Raw genomic sequence first — 20,473 nt, forward strand, 5'->3', positions numbered from 1 at the left:
CAGGAAGGTTGATGAGGGCAGGGAGGTAGACGTAGTCTGTGTTGACTTCAGTAAGGCCTTTGATAAAGTTCCACATGATAGGCTGCTTTGGAAGGTTAGATCACATGGAATCCAGGGAGAGCTGGCAAATTGGTTATCCAATTAGCTGGGTGATCGGAAACAGAGGGTGATGGTGGAAGGATGCTTGTCGGACTGGAGGCCTGTGACTAGTGGCGTGTCTCGGTCTCAGTGCCGGACCGATTGCTGTTTGTTATCTCTATCAACGACTTGGATGAGGATGTACGAGGCATGATCAGCAAGTTTGCAAATTACACTAAAATAGATGGTATTGTAGACAGCGAGGAAGGTTATCATAAATCTGCAGCAGGATCTTGATCAGCTGGGGAAGTGGGCCGAGAAATGGCGAATGCAGTTCAATACAGAGAAATGTGAGGTGTTGCATTTTGGGAAAGTCAAATCAAGGTAGGACTTTCACGATGAATGGCAGGACCTTAGGGAGTATCGTGGAACAGAAGGACCTTGGAGTTCAGGTGCACGGTTCTCTAAGCGTGGAGTCATAGGTAGATCTGGCAGTGAAGAAGGTTTTGGCATGCTGGCCTTGATCAGTCAGCGCATTCAGTAATAATAATAATCTTTATTAGTGTCACAAGTAGGCTTATGTTTACACTGCAATGAAGTTACTGTGAAAAGCCCCTAGTCGCCACATTCCGGGCGCCTGTTCAGGTACACTGAGAGAGAATTCAGAATGTCCAATTCATAGAATCATAGAATTTACAGTGCAGAAGGAGGCCATTCGGCCCATCGAGTCTGCACCAGCTCTTGGAAAGAGCACCCAACCCAAGTCCACACCTCCACACGATCCCCATAACCCAGTAACCCCACCCAACACTCAGGGCAATTTTGGACACTCAGGGCAATTGATCATGGCCAGTCCACCTAACCTGCACATCTTTGGACTGTGGGAGGAAACCGGAGCACCCGGAGGAAACCCACGCAGACACGGGGAGGACGTGCAGACTCCGCACAGGGTCTATGATAATATACTGCTCCGAAGGTTTTGGACACTATCCTCTCTTTTTTGTGAAAGGAAGTGGATTTTGCAGCTTCCAGATTCTGGGGTTTTGATGAAGGATATTGTTTTAATTCAGGCCCTGTCTGATGTTTTCTTTCCTTTTGTTTGAAGGTAGGCCTGAATGTTTTCATCAAGAAGGCCAACAGGTTTAACCCTGCCACCCGTTCCCTGATCCAGAGGTTTGTACCATTCCCCGCTGTAGGTACGTGAGATTTGTACTGTCACCTTTTTCCTCATCGATACCTTTGGCACTTGTCCTGTGAATATCTGCTCATTGCTATTTCCACCATCCCTCTTTGCCCCTGCCACTCTTTCCACACGCATTTGCATTCCCTTTCCCAGCCTCTCACTGTTTTCTCATCTGCTCCTGCGTCACCACACTAGTTACTCTGTGCTTTGCTGTCTCTGGCTGCCTTCAATGTGAAAAATGGTCCAATTTTCCTGGAGCTGACCAGTGACCTCGCCTAGCCGGCGGCACACATACCCAGTAAAAGAATTTTAAAACTCAGTGGGGGCAGATTGTGTGCTGTGGGAGCTGGTTGGATTTCCGGATGGCTGAGTGAAACACTTTATTATTTTCTCATCTGCTTTGGAGAAGGAGTTAGCAATGACTTGGAGCTCAGTTTATGCGAGTGCACCCACAAGCGTCATCTACATACGGAAGCTGTGTCACTGAAGTTGGAGAGAGTTTAGTTTTGGATTGAAGTTGGTGTAGGCCAAACAGTTTCCTGTCAGTCCTTTGAATTATCTCTCCGTCTGTGGGTAACTTCCTGGAGGTCTGAGGTGCAGTATTGCAGCGAGGAAGAGGGAGAAGAGGGTTGGTGCAATGACATAGCCTTGTCCAACCCCGGATTTCACTGAGATAGAATAGAACATACAGTGCAGAAGGAGGCCATTCGGCCCATCGAGTCTGCACCGACCCACTTTAGCCCTCACTTTCACCCTATCCCTGTAACCCAATAACCCCTCCCAACCTTTTTGGACACTAGTGGCAATTTAACACGGCCAATCCACCTAACCCGCACGTCTTTGGACTGTGGGAGGAAACCCACGCAGACACGGGGAGAACGTGCAGACTCCACACAGACAGTGACCCAAGCCAGAAATCGAACCTGGGACCCTGGCGCTGTGAAGCCACAGTGCTAGCCACTTGTGCTACCGTGCCGCCCATTATAATCACTCAAAACCAGCTCCATGAGGCAAGATATTTCCTTTGTATGTCTGACACCAGACCCCTGAAGCAACCTCTCAACTCAGAACACAGTCGAGGCAGGGCACTCCCACTGCAGCAGCTGAAATGCTTTAAGGATGTCCCCACAGCATCCATGCTGAGGTCAACCGTCCCTGCCGATTAATGACTTGTGACCAACCAAAATGAAGAAGGCACTGTTCACATCTTAGTCATACAGTACAGAAGAGACCCTTCAGCCAATCGCGTCTGCACCAACAATTACACCAAATCTACACTAATCCCACCTTCCAGAACTTGTCCATTGCCTTGAATGTTATCACATTTCAAATGCTTATCCATATACTTTTTAAAGGTTGTGAGGTTTCCTGCCCTTATAAAGAATAATTTCCTCAAATCCCCACTAAACTTCACCTTAAAAATATGCCCTCTTGTTTCATAGAATTTGCAGTGCAGAAGGAGGCCAATTGGCCCATCGAGTCTGCATCGGCTCTTGGAAAGAGCACCCTACCCAAGGTCAACCCCTCCACCCTATCCCCATAACCCAGTAACCCCACCCAACACTAAGGGCAATTTTGGACACTAAGGGCAATTTATCATGGCCAATCCACCTAACCTGCACATCTTTGGACTGTGGGAGGAAACCGGAGCACCCGGAGGAAACCCACGCACACACAGGGAGGATGTGCAGACTCCGCACAGACAGTGACCCAAGCCGGAATCAAACCTGGGACCCTGGAGCTGTGAAGCAACAGTGCTAACCACTATGCTACCGTTCTGCCTCTGTCATTAACCCTTCAACTAAGGGGAATAGCTGCTTCCAATCCATCCTCTCCATACCCCTCATAATCTTTTCATTCCTTCCTATCTACCCTATATATGCCCATCATAATTTTATACACCTCAATCTGGTCCTCCCTCAGCCTTCTCTGTTCTTAACAAAACAACCCAAGCCTATCCAGCCTCTCTTCATATTTCAGATGCTCCATCCCAGGCAACATGCTGGTGAATCTCGTCTGCACCCCCTCCAGTGCAATCACTTCCTTACTATGTTACTGTGGCGTAACCAAAGTCTTGTACCGTTCTGACGTAACCTCCTTGCTTTTATAATCTGTGTCCCGACCGATGAAGGCAAGTGTCACGGATGCCTTCTTAGCTATCCTAATAACCTAACCTGCCGACTTCAGGTATCCGTGGACAAGCACCCTAAGATCGCTTCTAACCCCTGAGCTTCCGATTGCCCTGCCATTCATTGAGTGCTCCTTTGTCTTGTTACTCCTTCCAAAGTGCATCACTCATACTTTTCAGGGAACACACAGGTGAAATTGAGTGTCAGCGAGAGCACACAAACTGTTGCCTTCCTATTCCTGTGGCTCTGTTCTAACTATGGCTATCAGTGGGTTCGCCCTCCTTTCTTTTGATATCTATGTTCTCATGCTCAGAGTCGCCAGGTATCGAATGATACCACCACAAGGTTCAACCGGCTATCGATCAAAGAGCCAAACACTAGTTAGTTCAAGGTCAAGGGTACTTTATTTACACACAATTAACATGCAACATAAACACTACTAGTTAACTACACCTATCGACTAAGACAACCTGTACTTAACTTCAGGCATCCGGCTTAGGTCAGAGAAACAGTGGCCGTTGTTCGATTCTGGGTCTATCGGGTCTGGAGAAGTAACTGCTGTTCAGCTGGGCTCATCCGTCTGGGAGCGAGCGTTGAACTTGGACTTGCTTCTGGTGCTGCTGTGATTGGAGATGGTCGTGGCCGGGGCACCAGGTCCAAGAGAAGACGAACATATGGCGGACTCTCTTCTTATACTTGGGGGTTTTCACGCTCTTTTGGGCGGTCCTTCAGTTTGGACCCCACTAATTGTGTGATGCCTGATCACTCTGTTTGATTCCTAACCAATAAATGGGCGTGGGCCTGGATGGCTGGGCGTGTCCCAAGCGGTCACTGACCCTGTTGTTTACGCTTCAGCTGAACAGGGAGTGGCGCCAAAATGTCTGGGACTGTACCGGTTGCTCGAGTACCAGTCTTTTGTCTTGGTGGAGATGGGCCATCAAAATGCTAATTGGTCGGAGTTTCGATACCGTCTGGACTCCTTGCTTGCAAATATACATTTCAGGCTCTGAGCCGGCCTGGGTCTTGCTTTGTCCATTTTACCCGCTAGGCTTTGCGAGTTTCTCTGTCCCTGGTTGTAAGTGGCCATCCCAGGTGGCTACAAGACCTTCCAACAACTCACATTTCCCAACCCCCCAAGCACCACCTGCCCATGTGTGTCAGAGTCTTTATGTTGCTCATTGGGCTTACCAGCCATCTCAAACAGTTGCTTAGTGGTATTGTCACTGGACCAGCTATCCAGAAACCCAGGCTAATGGGTTCAAATCCCACTACGGCAGCTGCTGAAATTTGAATTCCGTTTCACAATCTGAGCCAAGCTTTCAATTCCAGATTTATTAACTATCACCGATGCTCAAAAGGAAAAGCCAGGATCTGTTTGTGCTGGAGTGACGAGAAATTGAAGCATAAATTCTAGGACACGACACCAAGAAATCCAGCAGAAAAACCATCGGGGATTCTTTAAAGATTTTTGTTGTTTGTTGGACAATATTGGAGATGAAAGAAAAAGAATGTTTGACTGACAAACCAAGAATAACCCAGTCTGTTCACTTTGCCGGTTGGTGTGGGACATGATGAAGATGGTATTGCCAATTGAGACAGGAAGTCAGGCGATGGATTGACTCGATTGGAATGTATCCACTAGTAGGGGAGAGTAGAACTCGAGGGCACAGCCTCAGACTGAAAGGACGAGCCTTTAAAACTAAGAGGAGTAGGAATTTCTTTAGCCAGAGGGTGGTGAATCTTTGCCGCAGAAGGCTGTGGAGGCCAAATCACTGAGTGTCTTTAAGACAGAGACAGATAGGTTCTTGATTAATAAGCGGATCAGGGGTTATGGGGAGAAGGCAGGAGAATGGGGATGAGAAAAATATCAGCCATGATCGAATGGCGGAGCAGACTCGATGGGCCGAGTGGCCTAATTCTGCTCCTTTATCTTATGATCTTGTGTATTTAGCCAACATTGATAACCCGAATTCAGCCTTGTGTGGATACTGTGGTGTCCGGCAGTATCACTGAGCCAAGTACAGAGACCAGCCGCAGCAGCCAAATGTTGAAAACAAAATTGCAAGAGCAGCAATATAAAGTTACTTTTCAACAGTGAACACCAGGCATGGTATATAACATGCGTGTTCAATGTTACATACCTAACATGTTCACTAAGCCATGTTACATACCTGAGCCATTCAACATTATATACCTGATGTATTATACAGTTCATACCTGAAGTACTGTATAATACATCATTGGCGCATTTAATACGATATGTCTGAAGCCTTACAGAGAACATACAGTGCAGAAAGAGGCCATTCGGCCCATCAAGTCTGCACCGACCCACTTAAGCCCTCACTTCTACCCTATCCCCACAACCCAATAACCCCTCCTGACCTTTGTTCACTAGGGGCAATTTATCATGGCCAGTCCACTTAACCTGCACGTCTTTGGACTGTGGGAGGAAACAGGAGCACCCGGAGGAAACCCACGCAGACACGGGGAGTACGTGCAGACTCCGCACAGACAGTGACCCAGCGGGGAATCGAATCTGGGACCCTGGGGCTGAGAAGCCACAGTGCTATCCACTTGTGCTACCCTGCTGCCCATTACATAATATATCGAGCTCTTGGGTTAGCTTCCTTTGTGGTGATCACTGCTGTCTCCAGATCAGATTAGGAGGATCAATCCTCCGCAATGTTTGTTTTGAAACGTATGCTGAACTACTGTTTGTCCCCAAATAGGACACCATCCCCCAACACCATCCTGCCTCCAGTCTGCAACCCCTGCAGCTGCAGCCAGCAGCTTTCCTCACGGCTGCCCTGTGCTTTTCATTTCGTTCAGCTGTGCAGCTGGACGGGGTTTTTTCATTTTGATTTGTGGGGAACTGTGTCAAGGATTGTGTACTCAGTCCTGCACCATCACCCTCCTGTACCCAGTCCTGCACCATCACCCTCCTGTACCCAGTCCTGTGCCATCACCCTCCTGTACTCAGTCCTGCACCATCACCCTCCTGTACCCAGTCCTGTGCCATCACCCTCCTGTACCCAGTCCTGCACCATCACCCTCCTGTACCCAGTCCTGCACCATCACCCTCCTGTACCCAGTCCTGCACCATCACCCTCCTGTACTCAGTCCTGCACCATCACCCTCCTGTACCCAGTCCTGTGCCATCACCCTCCTGTACCCAGTCCTGCACCATCACCCTCCTGTACCCAGTCCTGCACCATCACCCTCCTGTACCCAGTCCTGTGCCATCACCCTCCTGTACCCAGTCCTGCACCATCACCCTCCTGTACCCAGTCCTGCGCCATCACCCTCCTGTACCCAGCCCCGCACCATCACCCTCCTGTACCCAGTCCTGCACCATCACCCTCCTGTACCCAGTCCCGCACCATCACCCTCCTGTACTCAGTCCTGCACCATCACCCTCCTGTACCCAGTCCTGCACCATCACCCTCCTGTACCCAGTCCTGCACCATCACCCTCCTGTACTCAGTCCTGCACCATCACCCTCCTGTACCCAGTCCTGCACCATCACCCTCCTGTACCCAGTCCTGCACCATCACCCTCCTGTACCCAGTCCTGCACCATCACCCTCCTGTACCCAGTCCCGCGCCATCACCCTCCTGTACCCAGTCCTGCACCATCACCCTCCTGTACCCAGTCCTGCACCATCACCCTCCTGTACCCAGTCCTGCACCATCACCCTCCTGTACCCAGTCCTGTACCATCACCCTCCTGTACCCAGTCCCGCGCCATCACCCTCCTGTACCCAGTCCTGCACCATCACCCTCCTGTACCCAGTCCTGCACCATCACCCTCCTGTACCCAGTCCTGCGCCATCACCCTCCTGTACCCAGTCCTGCACCATCACCCTCCTGTACCCAGTCCTGCACCATCACCCTCCTGTACTCAGTCCTGCACCATCACCCTCCTGTACCCAGTCCTGCACCATCACCCTCCTGTACTCAGTCCTGCACCATCACCCTCCTGTACCCAGTCCTGCACCATCACCCTCCTGTACCCAGTCCTGCACCATCACCCTCCTGTACCCAGTCCTGCACCATCACCCTCCTGTACCCAGTCCTGCACCATCACCCTCCTGTACCCAGTCCTGCACCATCACCCTCCTGTACCCAGTCCTGCGCCATCACCCTCCTGTACCCAGTCCTGCACCATCACCCTCCTGTACCCAGTCCTGCACCATCACCCTCCTGTACCCAGTCCCGCGCCATCACCCTCCTGTACCCAGCCCTACACCATCACCCTCCTGTACCCAGTCCTGCGCCATCACCCTCCTGTACCCAGTCCCGCGCCATCACCCTCCTGTACCCAGCCTTGCACCATCACCCTCCTGTACCCAGTCCTGCACCATCACCCTCCTGTACCCAGTCCCGCGCCATCACCCCCCTGTACCCAGCCCTGCACCATCACCCTCCTGTACCCAGTCCTGCACCATCACCCTCCTGTACCCAGTCCTGCACCATCACCCTCCTGTACCCAGTCCCGCGCCATCACCCTCCTGTACCCAGCCCTGCACCATCACCCTCCTGTACCCAGTCCTGCACCATCACCCTCCTGTACCCAGCCCTGCACCATCACCCTCCTGTACCCAGTCCTGCACCATCACCCTCCTGTACCCAGTCCTGCACCATCACCCTCCTGTACCCAGCCCTGCACCATCACCCTCCTGTACTCAGTCCTGCACCATCACCCTCCTGTACCCAGTCCTGCACCATCACCCTCCTGTACCCAGTCCTGCGCCATCACCCTCCTGTACCCAGTCCTGCACCATCACCCTCCTGTACCCAGTCCTGCGCCATCACCCTCCTGTACCCAGTCCTGCACCATCACCCTCCTGTACCAAGTCCTGCGCCATCACCCACCTGTACCCAGTCCCGCGCCATCACCCTCCTGTACCCAGCCCTGCACCATCACCCTCCTGTACCCAGTCCTGCACCATCACCCTCCTGTACCCAGTCCTGCACCATCACCCTCCTGTACCCAGTCCTGCACCATCACCCTCCTGTACCCAGTCCCGCGCCATCACCCTCCTGTACCCAGCCCTGCACCATCACCCTCCTGTACCCAGTCCTGCACCATCACCCTCCTGTACCCAGTCCTGCACCATCACCCTCCTGTACCCAGCCCTGCACCATCACCCTCCTGTACCCAGTCCTGCACCATCACCCTCCTGTACCCAGTCCTGCACCATCACCCTCCTGTACCCAGCCCTGCACCATCACCCTCCTGTACCCAGTCCTGCACCATCACCCTCCTGTACCCAGTCCTGCACCATCACCCTCCTGTACCCAGCCCTGCACCATCACCCTCCTGTACCCAGTCCTGCACCATCACCCTCCTGTACTCAGTCCTGCACCATCACCCTCCTGTACTCAGTCCTGCACCATCACCCTCCTGTACCCAGTCCTGCACCATCACCCTCCTGTACCCAGCCCTGCACCATCACCCTCCTGTACCCAGTCCTGCACCATCACCCTCCTGTACCCAGTCCTGCACCATCACCCTCCTGTACCCAGTCCTGCACCATCACCCTCCTGTACCCAGTCCTGCACCATCACCCTCCTGTACCCAGTCCTGCACCATCACCCTCCTGTACTCAGTCCTGCACCATCACCCTCCTGTACTCAGTCCTGCACCATCACCCTCCTGTACTCAGTCCTGCACCATCACCCTCCTGTACCCAGTCCCGCGCCATCACCCTCCTGTACCCAGCCCTGCACCATCACCCTCCTGTACCCAGTCCCGCGCCATCACCCTCCTGTACCCATTCCTGCACCATCACCCTCCTGTACCCAGTCCTGCACCATCACCCTCCTGTACTCAGTCCTGCACCATCACCCTCCTGTACCCAGTCCTGTGCCATCACCATCCTGTACCCAGTCCCGCGCCATCACCCTCCTGTACCCAGCCCTGCACCATCACCCTCCTGCACCCAGTCCTGCGCCAGCACCCTCCTGTACCCAGTCCTGCACCATCACCCTCCTGTACCCAGTCCTGCACCATCACCCTCCAGTACCCAGTCCTGCACCATCACCCTCCTGTACCCAGCCCGCACCATCACCCCCCTGTACCCAGTCCCGCGCCATCACCCTCCTGTACCCAGCCCTTCACCATCACCCTCCTGTACCCAGCCCTGCAGCATCACCCTCCTGTACTCAGTCCTGCACCATCACCCTCCTGTACTCAGTCCTGCACCATCACCCTCCTGTACCCAGTTCTGCACCATCACCCTCCTGTACCCAGTTCTGCACCATCACCCTCCTGTACCCAGTCCTGCACAATCACCCTCCTGTACCCAGTCCTGCACCATCACCCTCCTGTACTCAGTCCTGCACCATCACCCTCCTGTACTCAGTCCTGCACCATCACCCTCCTGTACCCAGTCCTGCACCATCACCCTCCTGTACCCAGTCCTGCACCATCACCCTCCTGTACCCAGTCCCGCGCCATCACCCTCCTGTACCCAGTCCTGCACCATCACCCTCCTGTACCCAGTCCCGCGCCATCACCCTCCTGTACCCAGTCCTGCGCCATCACCCTCCTGTACCCAGTCCCGCGCCATCACCCTCCTGTACCCAGTCCTGCACCATCACCCTCCTGTACTCAGCCCTGCGCCATCACCCTCCTGTACCCAGTCCTGCGCCATCACTCTCCTGTACCCAGTCCTGCACCATCACCCTCCTGTACCCAGTCCTGCACCATCACCCTCCTGTACCCAGTCCTGCACCATCACCCTCCTGTACCCAGTCCTGCACCATCACCCTCCTGTACCCAGCCCTGCACCATCACCCTCCTGTACCCAGCCCTGCACCATCACCCTCCTGTACCCAGTCCTGCACCATCACCCTCCTGTACCCAGCCCTGCACCATCACCCTCCTGTACCCAGTCCTGCACCATCACCCTCCTGTACCCAGCCCTGCACCATCACCCTCCTGTACCCAGTCCTGCACCATCACCCTCCTGTACCCAGTCCCGCGCCATCACCCTCCTGTACCCAGTCCCGCGCCATCACCCCCCTGTACCCAGTCCTGCACCATCACCCTCCTGTACCCAGTCCCGCGCCATCACCCTCCTGTACCCAGTCCCGCACCATCACACTCCTGTACCCAGTCCCGTGCCATCACCCTCCTGTACCCTGGCCTGCACCATCACCCTCCTGTACCCAGTCCCGTGCCATCACCCTCCTGTACCCAGTCCTGCACCATCACCCTCCTGTACCCAGTCCCGCGCCATCACCCTCCTGTACCCAGTCCTGCATCATCACCCTCCTGTACCCAGTCCCGCGCCATCACCCTCCTGTACCCAGTCCTGCACCATCACCCTCCTGTACCCAGTCCTGCACCATCACCCCCCTGTACCCAGTCCCGCGCCATCACCCTCCTGTACCCAGTCCTGCGCCATCACCCTCCTGTACCCAGCCCTGCACCATCACCCTCCTGTACCCAGTCCCGCGCCATCACCCCCCTGTACCCAGTCCCGCGCCATCACCCCCCTGTACCCAGACCTGCACCATCACCCTCCTGTACCCAGTCCCGCGCCATCACCCTCCTGTACCCAGTCCTGCGCCATCACCCTCCTGTACCCAGTCCTGCACCATCACCCTCCTGTACCCAGCCCTGCACCATCACCCTCCTGTACCCAGCCCTGCGCCATCACCCTCCTGTACCAGTTCTGCACCATCACCCTCCTGTACCCAGTCCTGCGCCATCGCCCTCCTGTACCCAGTCCTGCGCCATCACCCTCCTGTACCCAGCCCTGCACCATCACCCTCCTGTACCCAGCCCTGCGCCATCACCCTCCTGTACCCAGTCCTGCACCATCACCCTCCTGTACCTAGTCCTGCGCCATCACACTCCTGTACCCAGCCCTGCGCCATCACCCTCCTTTACCCAGCCCTGCACCATCACCCCCCTGTACCCAGCCCTGCGCCATCACCCTCCTGTACCCAGTCCTGCACCATCACCCTCCTGTACTCAGTCCTGCACCATCACCCTCCTGTACCCAGTCCTGTGCCATCACCATCCTGTACCCAGTCCCGCGCCATCACCCTCCTGTACCCAGCCCTGCACCATCACCCTCCTGCACCCAGTCCTGCGCCATCACCCTCCTGTACCCAGTCCTGCACCATCACCCTCCTGTACCCAGTCCTGCACCATCACCCTCCAGTACCCAGTCCTGCACCATCACCCTCCTGTACCCAGCCCGCACCATCACCCCCCTGTACCCAGTCCCGCGCCATCACCCTCCTGTACCCAGCCCTGCAGCATCACCCTCCTGTACCCAGTCCTGCACCATCACCCTCCTGTACCCAGTCCTGCACCATCACCCTCCTGTACCCAGTCCTGCACCATCACCCTCCTGTACCCAGTCCTGCACCATCACCCTCCTGTACCCAGCCCTTCACCATCACCCTCCTGTACCCAGCCCTGCAGCATCACCCTCCTGTACTCAGTCCTGCACCATCACCCTCCTATACCCAGCCCTGCAGCATCACCCTCCTGTACCCAGTCCTGCACCATCACCCTCCTGTACCCAGTCCTGCACCATCACCCTCCTGTACCCAGTCCTGCACCATCACCCTCCTGTACCCAGTCCTGCACCATCACCCTCCTGTACCCAGTCCCGCGCCATCACCCTCCTGTACCCAGTCCTGCACCATCACCCTCCTGTACTCAGTCCTGCACCATCACCCTCCTGTACCCAGTTCTGCACCATCACCCTCCTGTACCCAGTCCTGCTCCATCACCCTTCTGTACCCAGTTCTGCACCATCACCCTCCTGTACCCAGTCCTGCACAATCACCCTCCTGTACCCAGTCCTGCACCATCACCCTCCTGTACTCAGTCCTGCACCATCACCCTCCTGTACTCAGTCCTGCACCATCACCCTCCTGTACCCAGTCCTGCACCATCACCCTCCTGTACCCAGTCCTGCACCATCACCCTCCTGTACCCAGTCCCGCGCCATCACCCTCCTGTACCCAGTCCTGCACCATCACCCTCCTGTACCCAGTCCCGCGCCATCACCCTCCTGTACCCAGTCCTGCGCCATCACCCTCCTGTACCCAGTCCCGCGCCATCACCCTCCTGTACCCAGTCCTGCACCATCACCCTCCTGTACTCAGCCCTGCGCCATCACCCTCCTGTACCCAGTCCTGCGCCATCACTCTCCTGTACCCAGTCCTGCACCATCACCCTCCTGTACCCAGTCCTGCACCATCACCCTCCTGTACCCAGTCCTGCACCATCACCCTCCTGTACCCAGTCCTGCACCATCACCCTCCTGTACCCAGCCCTGCACCATCACCCTCCTGTACCCAGCCCTGCACCATCACCCTCCTGTACCCAGTCCTGCACCATCACCCTCCTGTACCCAGTCCTGCACCATCACCCTCCTGTACCCAGTCCTGCACCATCACCCTCCTGTACCCAGCCCTGCACCATCACCCTCCTGTACCCAGTCCTGCACCATCACCCTCCTGTACCCAGTCCCGCGCCATCACCCTCCTGTACCCAGTCCCGCGCCATCACCCCCCTGTACCCAGTCCTGCACCATCACCCTCCTGTACCCAGTCCCGCGCCATCACCCTCCTGTACCCAGTCCCGCACCATCACACTCCTGTACCCAGTCCCGTGCCATCACCCTCCTGTACCCAGGCCTGCACCATCACCCTCCTGTACCCAGTCCCGTGCCATCACCCTCCTGTACCCAGTCCTGCACCATCACCCTCCTGTACCCAGTCCCGCGCCATCACCCTCCTGTACCCAGTCCTGCATCATCACCCTCCTGTACCCAGTCCCGCGCCATCACCCTCCTGTACCCAGTCCTGCACCATCACCCTCCTGTACCCAGTCCTGCACCATCACCCCCCTGTACCCAGTCCCGCGCCATCACCCTCCTGTACCCAGTCCTGCGCCATCACCCTCCTGTACCCAGCCCTGCACCATCACCCTCCTGTACCCAGTCCCGCGCCATCACCCCCCTGTACCCAGTCCCGCGCCATCACCCCCCTGTACCCAGACCTGCACCATCACCCTCCTGTACCCAGTCCCGCGCCATCACCCTCCTGTACCCAGTCCTGCGCCATCACCCTCCTGTACCCAGTCCTGCACCATCACCCTCCTGTACCCAGCCCTGCACCATCACCCTCCTGTACCCAGCCCTGCGCCATCACCCTCCTGTACCAGTTCTGCACCATCACCCTCCTGTACCCAGTCCTGCGCCATCGCCCTCCTGTACCCAGTCCTGCGCCATCACCCTCCTGTACCCAGCCCTGCACCATCACCCTCCTGTACCCAGCCCTGCGCCATCACCCTCCTGTACCCAGTCCTGCACCATCACCCTCCTGTACCCAGTCCTGCGCCATCACACTCCTGTACCCAGCCCTGCGCCATCACCCTCCTTTACCCAGCCCTGCGCCATCACCCTCCTGTACCCAGCCCTGCACCATCACCCTCCTGTACCCAGTCCTGCACCATCACCCTCCTGTACCCAGTCCTGCACCATCACCCTCCTGTACCCAGTCCTGCACCATCACCCTCCTGTACCCAGTCCTGCACCATCACCCTCCTGTACCCAGTCCTGCACCATCACCCCCCTGTACCCAGCCCTGCGCCATCACCCTCCTGTACCCAGTCCTGCACCATCACCCTCCTGTACCCAGTCCTGCAGCATCACCCTCCTGTACCCAGTCCTGCACCATCACCCTCCTGTACCCAGTCCTGCACCATCACCCTCCTGTACCCAGCCCCGCACCATCACCCTCCTGTACCCAGCCCTGCAGCATGACCCTCCTGTACCCAGTCCTGCACCATCACCCTCCTGTACCCAGTCCTGCACCATCACCCACCTGTACCCAGTCCTGCACCATCACCCACCTGTACCCAGTCCTGCACCATCACCCTCCTGTACCCAGTCCTGCACCATCACCCTCCTGTACCCAGTTCTGCACCATCACCCTCCTGTACCCAGTCCTGCGCCATCACCCTCCTGTACCCAGTCCTGCACCATCACCCTCCTGTACCCAGTCCTGCGCCATCACCCTCCTGTACCCAGTCCTGCACCATCACCCTCCTGTACCCAGTCCTGCACCATCACCCTCCTGTACCCAGCCCTGCACCATCACCCTCCTGTACCCAGTCCTGCACCATCACCCACATGTACCCAGTCCTGCACCATCACCCTCCTGTACCCAGCCCTGCAGCATCACCCTCCTGTACCCAGTCCTGCACCATCACCCTCCTGTACCCAGTCCTGCACCATCACCCACCTGTACCCAGTCCTGCACCATCACCCACCTGTACCCAGTCCTGCACCATCACCCTCCTGTACCCAGTCCTGCACCATCACCCTCCTGTACCCAGTTCTGCACCATCACCCTCCTGTACCCAGTCCTGCGCCATCACCCTCCTGTACCCAGTCCTGCACCATCACCCTCCTGTACCCAGTCCTGCGCCATCACCCTCCTGTACCCAGTCCTGCACCATCACCCTCCTGTACCCAGCCCTGCACCATCACCCTCCTGTACCCAGTCCTGCACCATCACCCTCCTGTACCGTAATCACCATCTGGTACCAAGATGCCGCTGTGAAGGGATTCGGTTTGTTTAAACATTGTGCTACTGGACTAATAATCCAGCAGCGTTCAAACCTCATTCACCGGATATGTTGAAATTGAGCTAATTTGATGCCAAAGAAAATGACTGAAAGTTGCTGGATTGTTACAAAAGCCCAACTGGCTGAGTAGTGTCCGCCATGGATGAAAACCGGAAACTCCTGCCTGCTTTGGACCTGCAGGTGACTCCAGTGCCCCCACTATGCCCTCACGACCGGGTTGCGATTGGCCGGTGGGTCGCTGTGGGGTGGCTGTCAGAAGGGACGCGGAGCCAAGGATCACGGTGTTCCCGAAAGATAGGATTGCTTCTAGCTGCGTCCATCAGCCGCTAACGCAGAGTTTCCCAATGGCTGTGTTCAGAAGCCTGCAGGGAAAATCCTGTCTAAAATGTCAGTTCAGTCCTCTAGAGGGAGCAATTATTTGACGGAAGAAGGGGTAGAGATTTGTGAATTATTATCTGACAGAAAAAGTAACAGAATGAGAAAGGTTTCTAAGCGCCTCCTTGTAGTCGCAGTGTTGGGAGAGCTTGAAGCTCCTGGAGTTGTTCTGAAACCGATGGCGGCTACCCTCTCAATATCGTGGCATCTGAGCAATCCCGCCAATGAAACTGCAATATCAATATGGGGTATTTAAAAATGTCGCTCCTGTAAACCTCGCAGTTGTCGTCGTCCCCCCCCCCCCAGCCGTGTCACCCCTTTCCCATGTCCTGCGGAACCTTTGGAGGATTCCTCACCCTCACCTTCACACTGGTCAAAGCTGTGGCCCAGACGTGGTTTATCTGCACGTCCATCCCCCTGGACAATGGACCCCATGTGCTCTGTCCCAATGTAGAGAAATGGTCCAGACATCAACGTGACTATACTCGAACTCCGGAAGACCACCCTGTCACAAAAACAGACCATCATGAATCAGACAGAGACCATCAGAGAACCCACCGCCAAGCTCAGCAGATGTGGGAGTCAGAGTATGTCCGAGCCCTCGGTGAATGAGCACAAACCGGGGCAGGGATTCCACAGTAAACAGTCAGGGAGCAGTAGGAATACTCTGGGAGATCTCTCCCTCACTCATGCAGACAGAAATCAATTTGGACAAACTTTACAATCCCTCAAAAACAAGCCTGGAGAATTTAGAGGTGAATATAAGCAGAAACAAAGCATCTAAATGTATTCAAACTAGATTCGAACAAAGAGAAACGCGGAGACAACTGAAGCGGGCACTGGTACAATGTGTTTGTTGTGTTCTCGGTGAGGAAACAGCAAAACAACCGAGACAATGTCTCCGTGCAGACAAATAGCTTGAACGATCTTCTGTAGATCTTGCTGCAGTGCGGTTGCTGCTGCTGGCGTGTCAGCAGGGTTTGTGTCCCCGACACCATGGAGGCAGCTTCAGTGAGAGGGAATTGGCTGCCATTGCAGTAAGAACTACATTATTGGAGATACGGTCTCCATGGAGTGACTGCAATGGCATGTCTTCTGATTGTGGAGACATGTGGCTGGATTCTCAGATTCTGAGGCAATGTCCCCCACGCCGGCATGGGAACGATGGCGTAAAACGCCCACCGATTCTCCATGTAGCTGGGGGCTAGCATTCCGGCAGCGTAGAGCACCCAGCTCTAGCTGCCGATACGGCCCGGAGAATTTCCGTGGCCGCGCATGCGCACCACAGCGGCTGCGCCGTGTACGTGGCGGAAGCAGCACGTGGACCCGGCCTGCAAAGTAGTGCCCCCCCCCCCCCTTTGGACGGCTCGCGTGCCCCGGACCACCTCCCCAGAGTGCCCCCAGCCACTGTGAAAGTCCCCCTGCCCGGGGATCGGCCCTCCATGACTGCGGCGGCGCTGGACTGAGTCCGCGGCTGCCACGCCGCGTTCCCGACGATTAAGAGCACACGTGACCGCCGCCGCCGGGAACTCGGCCGATCGGGGGGCGGAGCATCGGGGGGCGGGCCTCAGGCAATGTCCTGAGGCCGTTGATACGTCGCGCGACGTACTCTCCGAATATGCCGCTTTGGAGGAGGTGGGGTACGGCGAGAACGGCGCCGCCCCCGATTTGGTCGGGAACTTTGTTTCTCAGGCTGATCGCCGAATGCGATTTCGGCGTCGCCGACCTGAGAATCCAGCCCATGACCACATCACCATCTGAATATCTCAGAAAATAATTAATATCTGTGGAAATTTTGTTCAATGTCCAGTCTATCTGATTAATGACAACCAGAACAGTTAGTTCGTCAGTTGTCTTTGGGGCAGTTTTCATGTTGTCGACATTCATCAATATTGATTGGGGCGGCACAGTAGCACAGTGGTTGGCACTGTTGCTTCACAACTCCAGGGTCCTAGGTTCGATTCCGGCTTGGGCCACTGTCTGTGCGGAGTCTGCACGTTCTCTCCGTGTCGGCGTGGGTTCCCTCCGGGTGCTCCGGTTTCATCCCGCAAGTCCCGAAAGACGTGCTGTTAGGTGAATTGGGTATTCTGAATTCTCCCTCGGTGTACCCGAACAGGTGCCGGAATGTGGCGACTAGGGGCTTTTCATTACAGTGCTAATGTAAGCCTACTTGTGACAAAAATAAACATTCTTATTATTATGGGCATTTTATCATGACCAATCCACCTAAACGACACATCTTTGGACTGTGGAAGGAAACCGGAGCACCCGGAGGAAACCCACTCAGACACGGGGAGAACATGCAAACTCCGCACACAGTCACCCGAGGCCGGAATGGAACCTGGGTGGGTCCCTGGCGCTGGGGGTCAGCAGTGCTAGCCACTGCCCTTCAATTAGATTATAGCTGATCTGTATCTTAACTTCATTCACTTATCTGTTCTCCATATTCATACTTGCTATCAATCTCCGTGTTGGAAATTTCAATTGATCCCCAGTTACCCAAAGTCTTTGGGGGAAAAAGTTTCAAATTTCCAGTACCCTTTGTGTGAAAAAGTGTTTCTGATTTAATTTCTGAACAGTCTAGCTCTAATTTCCGTTGATTTTATTAAAGGACGAAGATGCCTTTCCTCAAATTACCAAAGTGTTTATGGACTGTGCAGCTTCAGTCCAGAGAGAAATCTAAAACCATCTTTAAATAGTGTCATTTGCTTCAGTGCCTGTGCCCTCAGACAAATTGATCGTAGAATTTACAGCACAGCTACATACCATTCAGGCGCATTGGTTTATGTTCCATTCGGACTCCTCCCACCCATCATATCCTCATCTAACCTCACATCAAATACATTTCTGTGAATCAGCTAATGCACAACTTCCCATGTGTGTTGCTGGGAATTACTGATGCTACCTATCACTATGTGTCAGTGTAGCTCAGTAGATCACACTCTCGCCTGAGTCAGAAGGTATTGAGCTCAGGTCTCGCGTCAGAGACTTGAGCAGAAAAATCTAAGCTGACACTGTGGTACTGAAGGATGCTGCACTGTGCGAGGTGCTGTCTATCTGAAGGACTGCTGCACTGTGCGAGGTGCTGTCTTTCTGAAGGACTGCTGCACTGTGAGAGGTGCTGTCTTTCTGAAGGACTGCTGCACTGTGAGAGGTGCTGTCTTTCTGAAGGACTGCTGCACTGTGAGAGGTGCTGTCTTTCTGAAGGACTGCTGCACTGTGAGAGGTGCTGTCTTTCTGAAGGAGTGCTGCACTGTGAGAGGTGCTGTCTTTCTGAAGGAGTGCTGCACTGTGAGAGGTGCTGTCTTTCTGAAGGAGTGCTGCACTGTGCGAGGTGCTGTCTTTCTGAAGGACTGCTGCACTGTGCGAGGTGCTGTCTTTCTGAAGGAGTGCTGCACTGTGAGAGGTGCTGTCTTTCTGAAGGAGTGCTGCACTGTGAGAGGTGCTGTCTTTCTGAAGGAGTGCTGCACTATGAGAGGTGCTGTCTTTCTGAAGGAGTGCTGCACTATGAGAGGTGCTGTCTTTCTGAAGGAGTGCTGCACTATGAGAGGTGCTGTCTTTCTGAAGGACTGCTGCACTGTGCGAGGTGCTGTCTTTCTGAAGGACTGCTGCACTGTGAGAGGTGCTGTCTTTCTGAAGGAGTGCTGCACTGTGAGAGGTGCTGTCTTTCTGAAGGACTGCTGCACTGTGAGAGGTGCTGTCTTTCTGAAGGAGTGCTGCACTGTGAGAGGTGCTGTCTTTCTGAAGGAGTGCACTGTGAGAGGTGCTGTCTTTCTGAAGGAGTGCTGCACTGTGAGAGGTGCTGTCTTTCTGAAGGACTGCTGCACTGTGAGAGGTGCTGTCTTTCTGAAGGACTGCTGCACTGTGCGAGGTGCTGTCTTTCTGAAGGACTGCTGCACTGTGAGAGGTGCTGTCTTTCTGAAGGACTGCTGCACTGTGAGAGGTGCTGTCTTTCTGAAGGACTGCTGCACTGTGCGAGGTGCTGTCTTTCTGAATGACTGCTGCACTGTGAGAGGTGCTGTCTTTCTGAATGACTGCTGCACTGTGAGAGGTGCTGTCTTTCTGAAGGACTGCTGCACTGTGAGAGGTGCTGTCTTTCTGAAGGACTGCTGCACTGTGCGAGGTGCTGTCTTTCTGAAGGACTGCTGCACTGAGAGAGGTGCTGTCTTTCTGAAGGACTGCTGCACTGTGAGAGGTGCTGTCTTTCTGAAGGACTGCTGCACTGTGCAAGGTGCTGTCTTTCTGAAGGATTGCTGCACTGTGCAATGTGCTGTCTTTCTGAAGGACTGCTGCACTGAGAGGTGCTGTCTTTCTGAAGGACTGCTGCACTGTGAGAGGTGCTGTCTTTCTGACGGACTGCTGCACTGTGTGAGGTGCTGTCTTTCTGAAGGACTGCTGCACTGTGAGAGGTGCTGTCTTTCTGAAGGACTGCTGCACTGTGAGAGGTGCTGTCTTTCTGAAGGACTGCTGCACTGTGAGAGGTGCTGTCTTTCTGAAGGACTGCTGCACTGTGAGAGGTGCTGTCTTTCTGAAGGAGTGCTGCACTGTGAGAGGTGCTGTCTTTCTGAAGGAGTGCTGCACAGTGAGAGGTGCTGTCTTTCTGAAGGAGTGCTGCACTGTGAGAGGTGCTGTCTTTCTGAAGGAGTGCTGCACAGTGAGAGGTGCTGTCTTTCTGAAGGAGTGCTGCACAGTGAAAGGTGCTGTCTTTCTGAAGGAGTGCTGCACTGTGAGAGGTGCTGTCTTTCTGAAGGAGTGCTGCACTGTGAGAGGTGCTGTCTTTCTGAAGGACTGCTGCACTGTGAGAGGTGCTGTCTTTCTGAAGGACTGCACTGTGAGAGGTGCTGTCTTTCTGAAGGAGTGCTGCACTGTGAGAGGTGCTGTCTTTCTGAAGGAGTGCTGCACTGTGAGAGGTGCTGCCTTTCTGAAGGAGTGCTGCACTGTGAGAGGTGCTGTCTTTCTGAAGGACTGCTGCACTGTGAGAGGTGCTGTCTTTCTGAAGGACTGCTGCACTGTGAGAGGTGCTGCCTTTCTGAAGGAGTGCTGCACTGTGAGAGGTGCTGTCTTTCTGAAGGACTGCTGC

General features: G+C 55.1%; 1 protein-coding gene across 2 annotated transcripts in view; it reads left to right on the forward strand.

Moving 5' to 3' along the window:
- The window catches only part of sfxn5b (sideroflexin 5b), a 444,371-nt gene that overhangs the window by 183,958 nt on the left and 239,940 nt on the right, over window positions 1-20,473 (forward strand). For both annotated transcript variants that reach the window (XM_072497745.1, XM_072497746.1), the window contains exon 10: window positions 1,184-1,274. In XM_072497745.1, coding sequence (XP_072353846.1) covers window positions 1,184-1,274 — 91 coding nt within the window. The remainder of the gene's footprint in view (window positions 1-1,183; window positions 1,275-20,473) is intronic.

This window comes from Scyliorhinus torazame, chromosome 3 (assembly GCF_047496885.1).
Source record: "Scyliorhinus torazame isolate Kashiwa2021f chromosome 3, sScyTor2.1, whole genome shotgun sequence".
In the NCBI taxonomy this organism is placed as follows: Eukaryota; Metazoa; Chordata; class Chondrichthyes; order Carcharhiniformes; family Scyliorhinidae; genus Scyliorhinus; species Scyliorhinus torazame.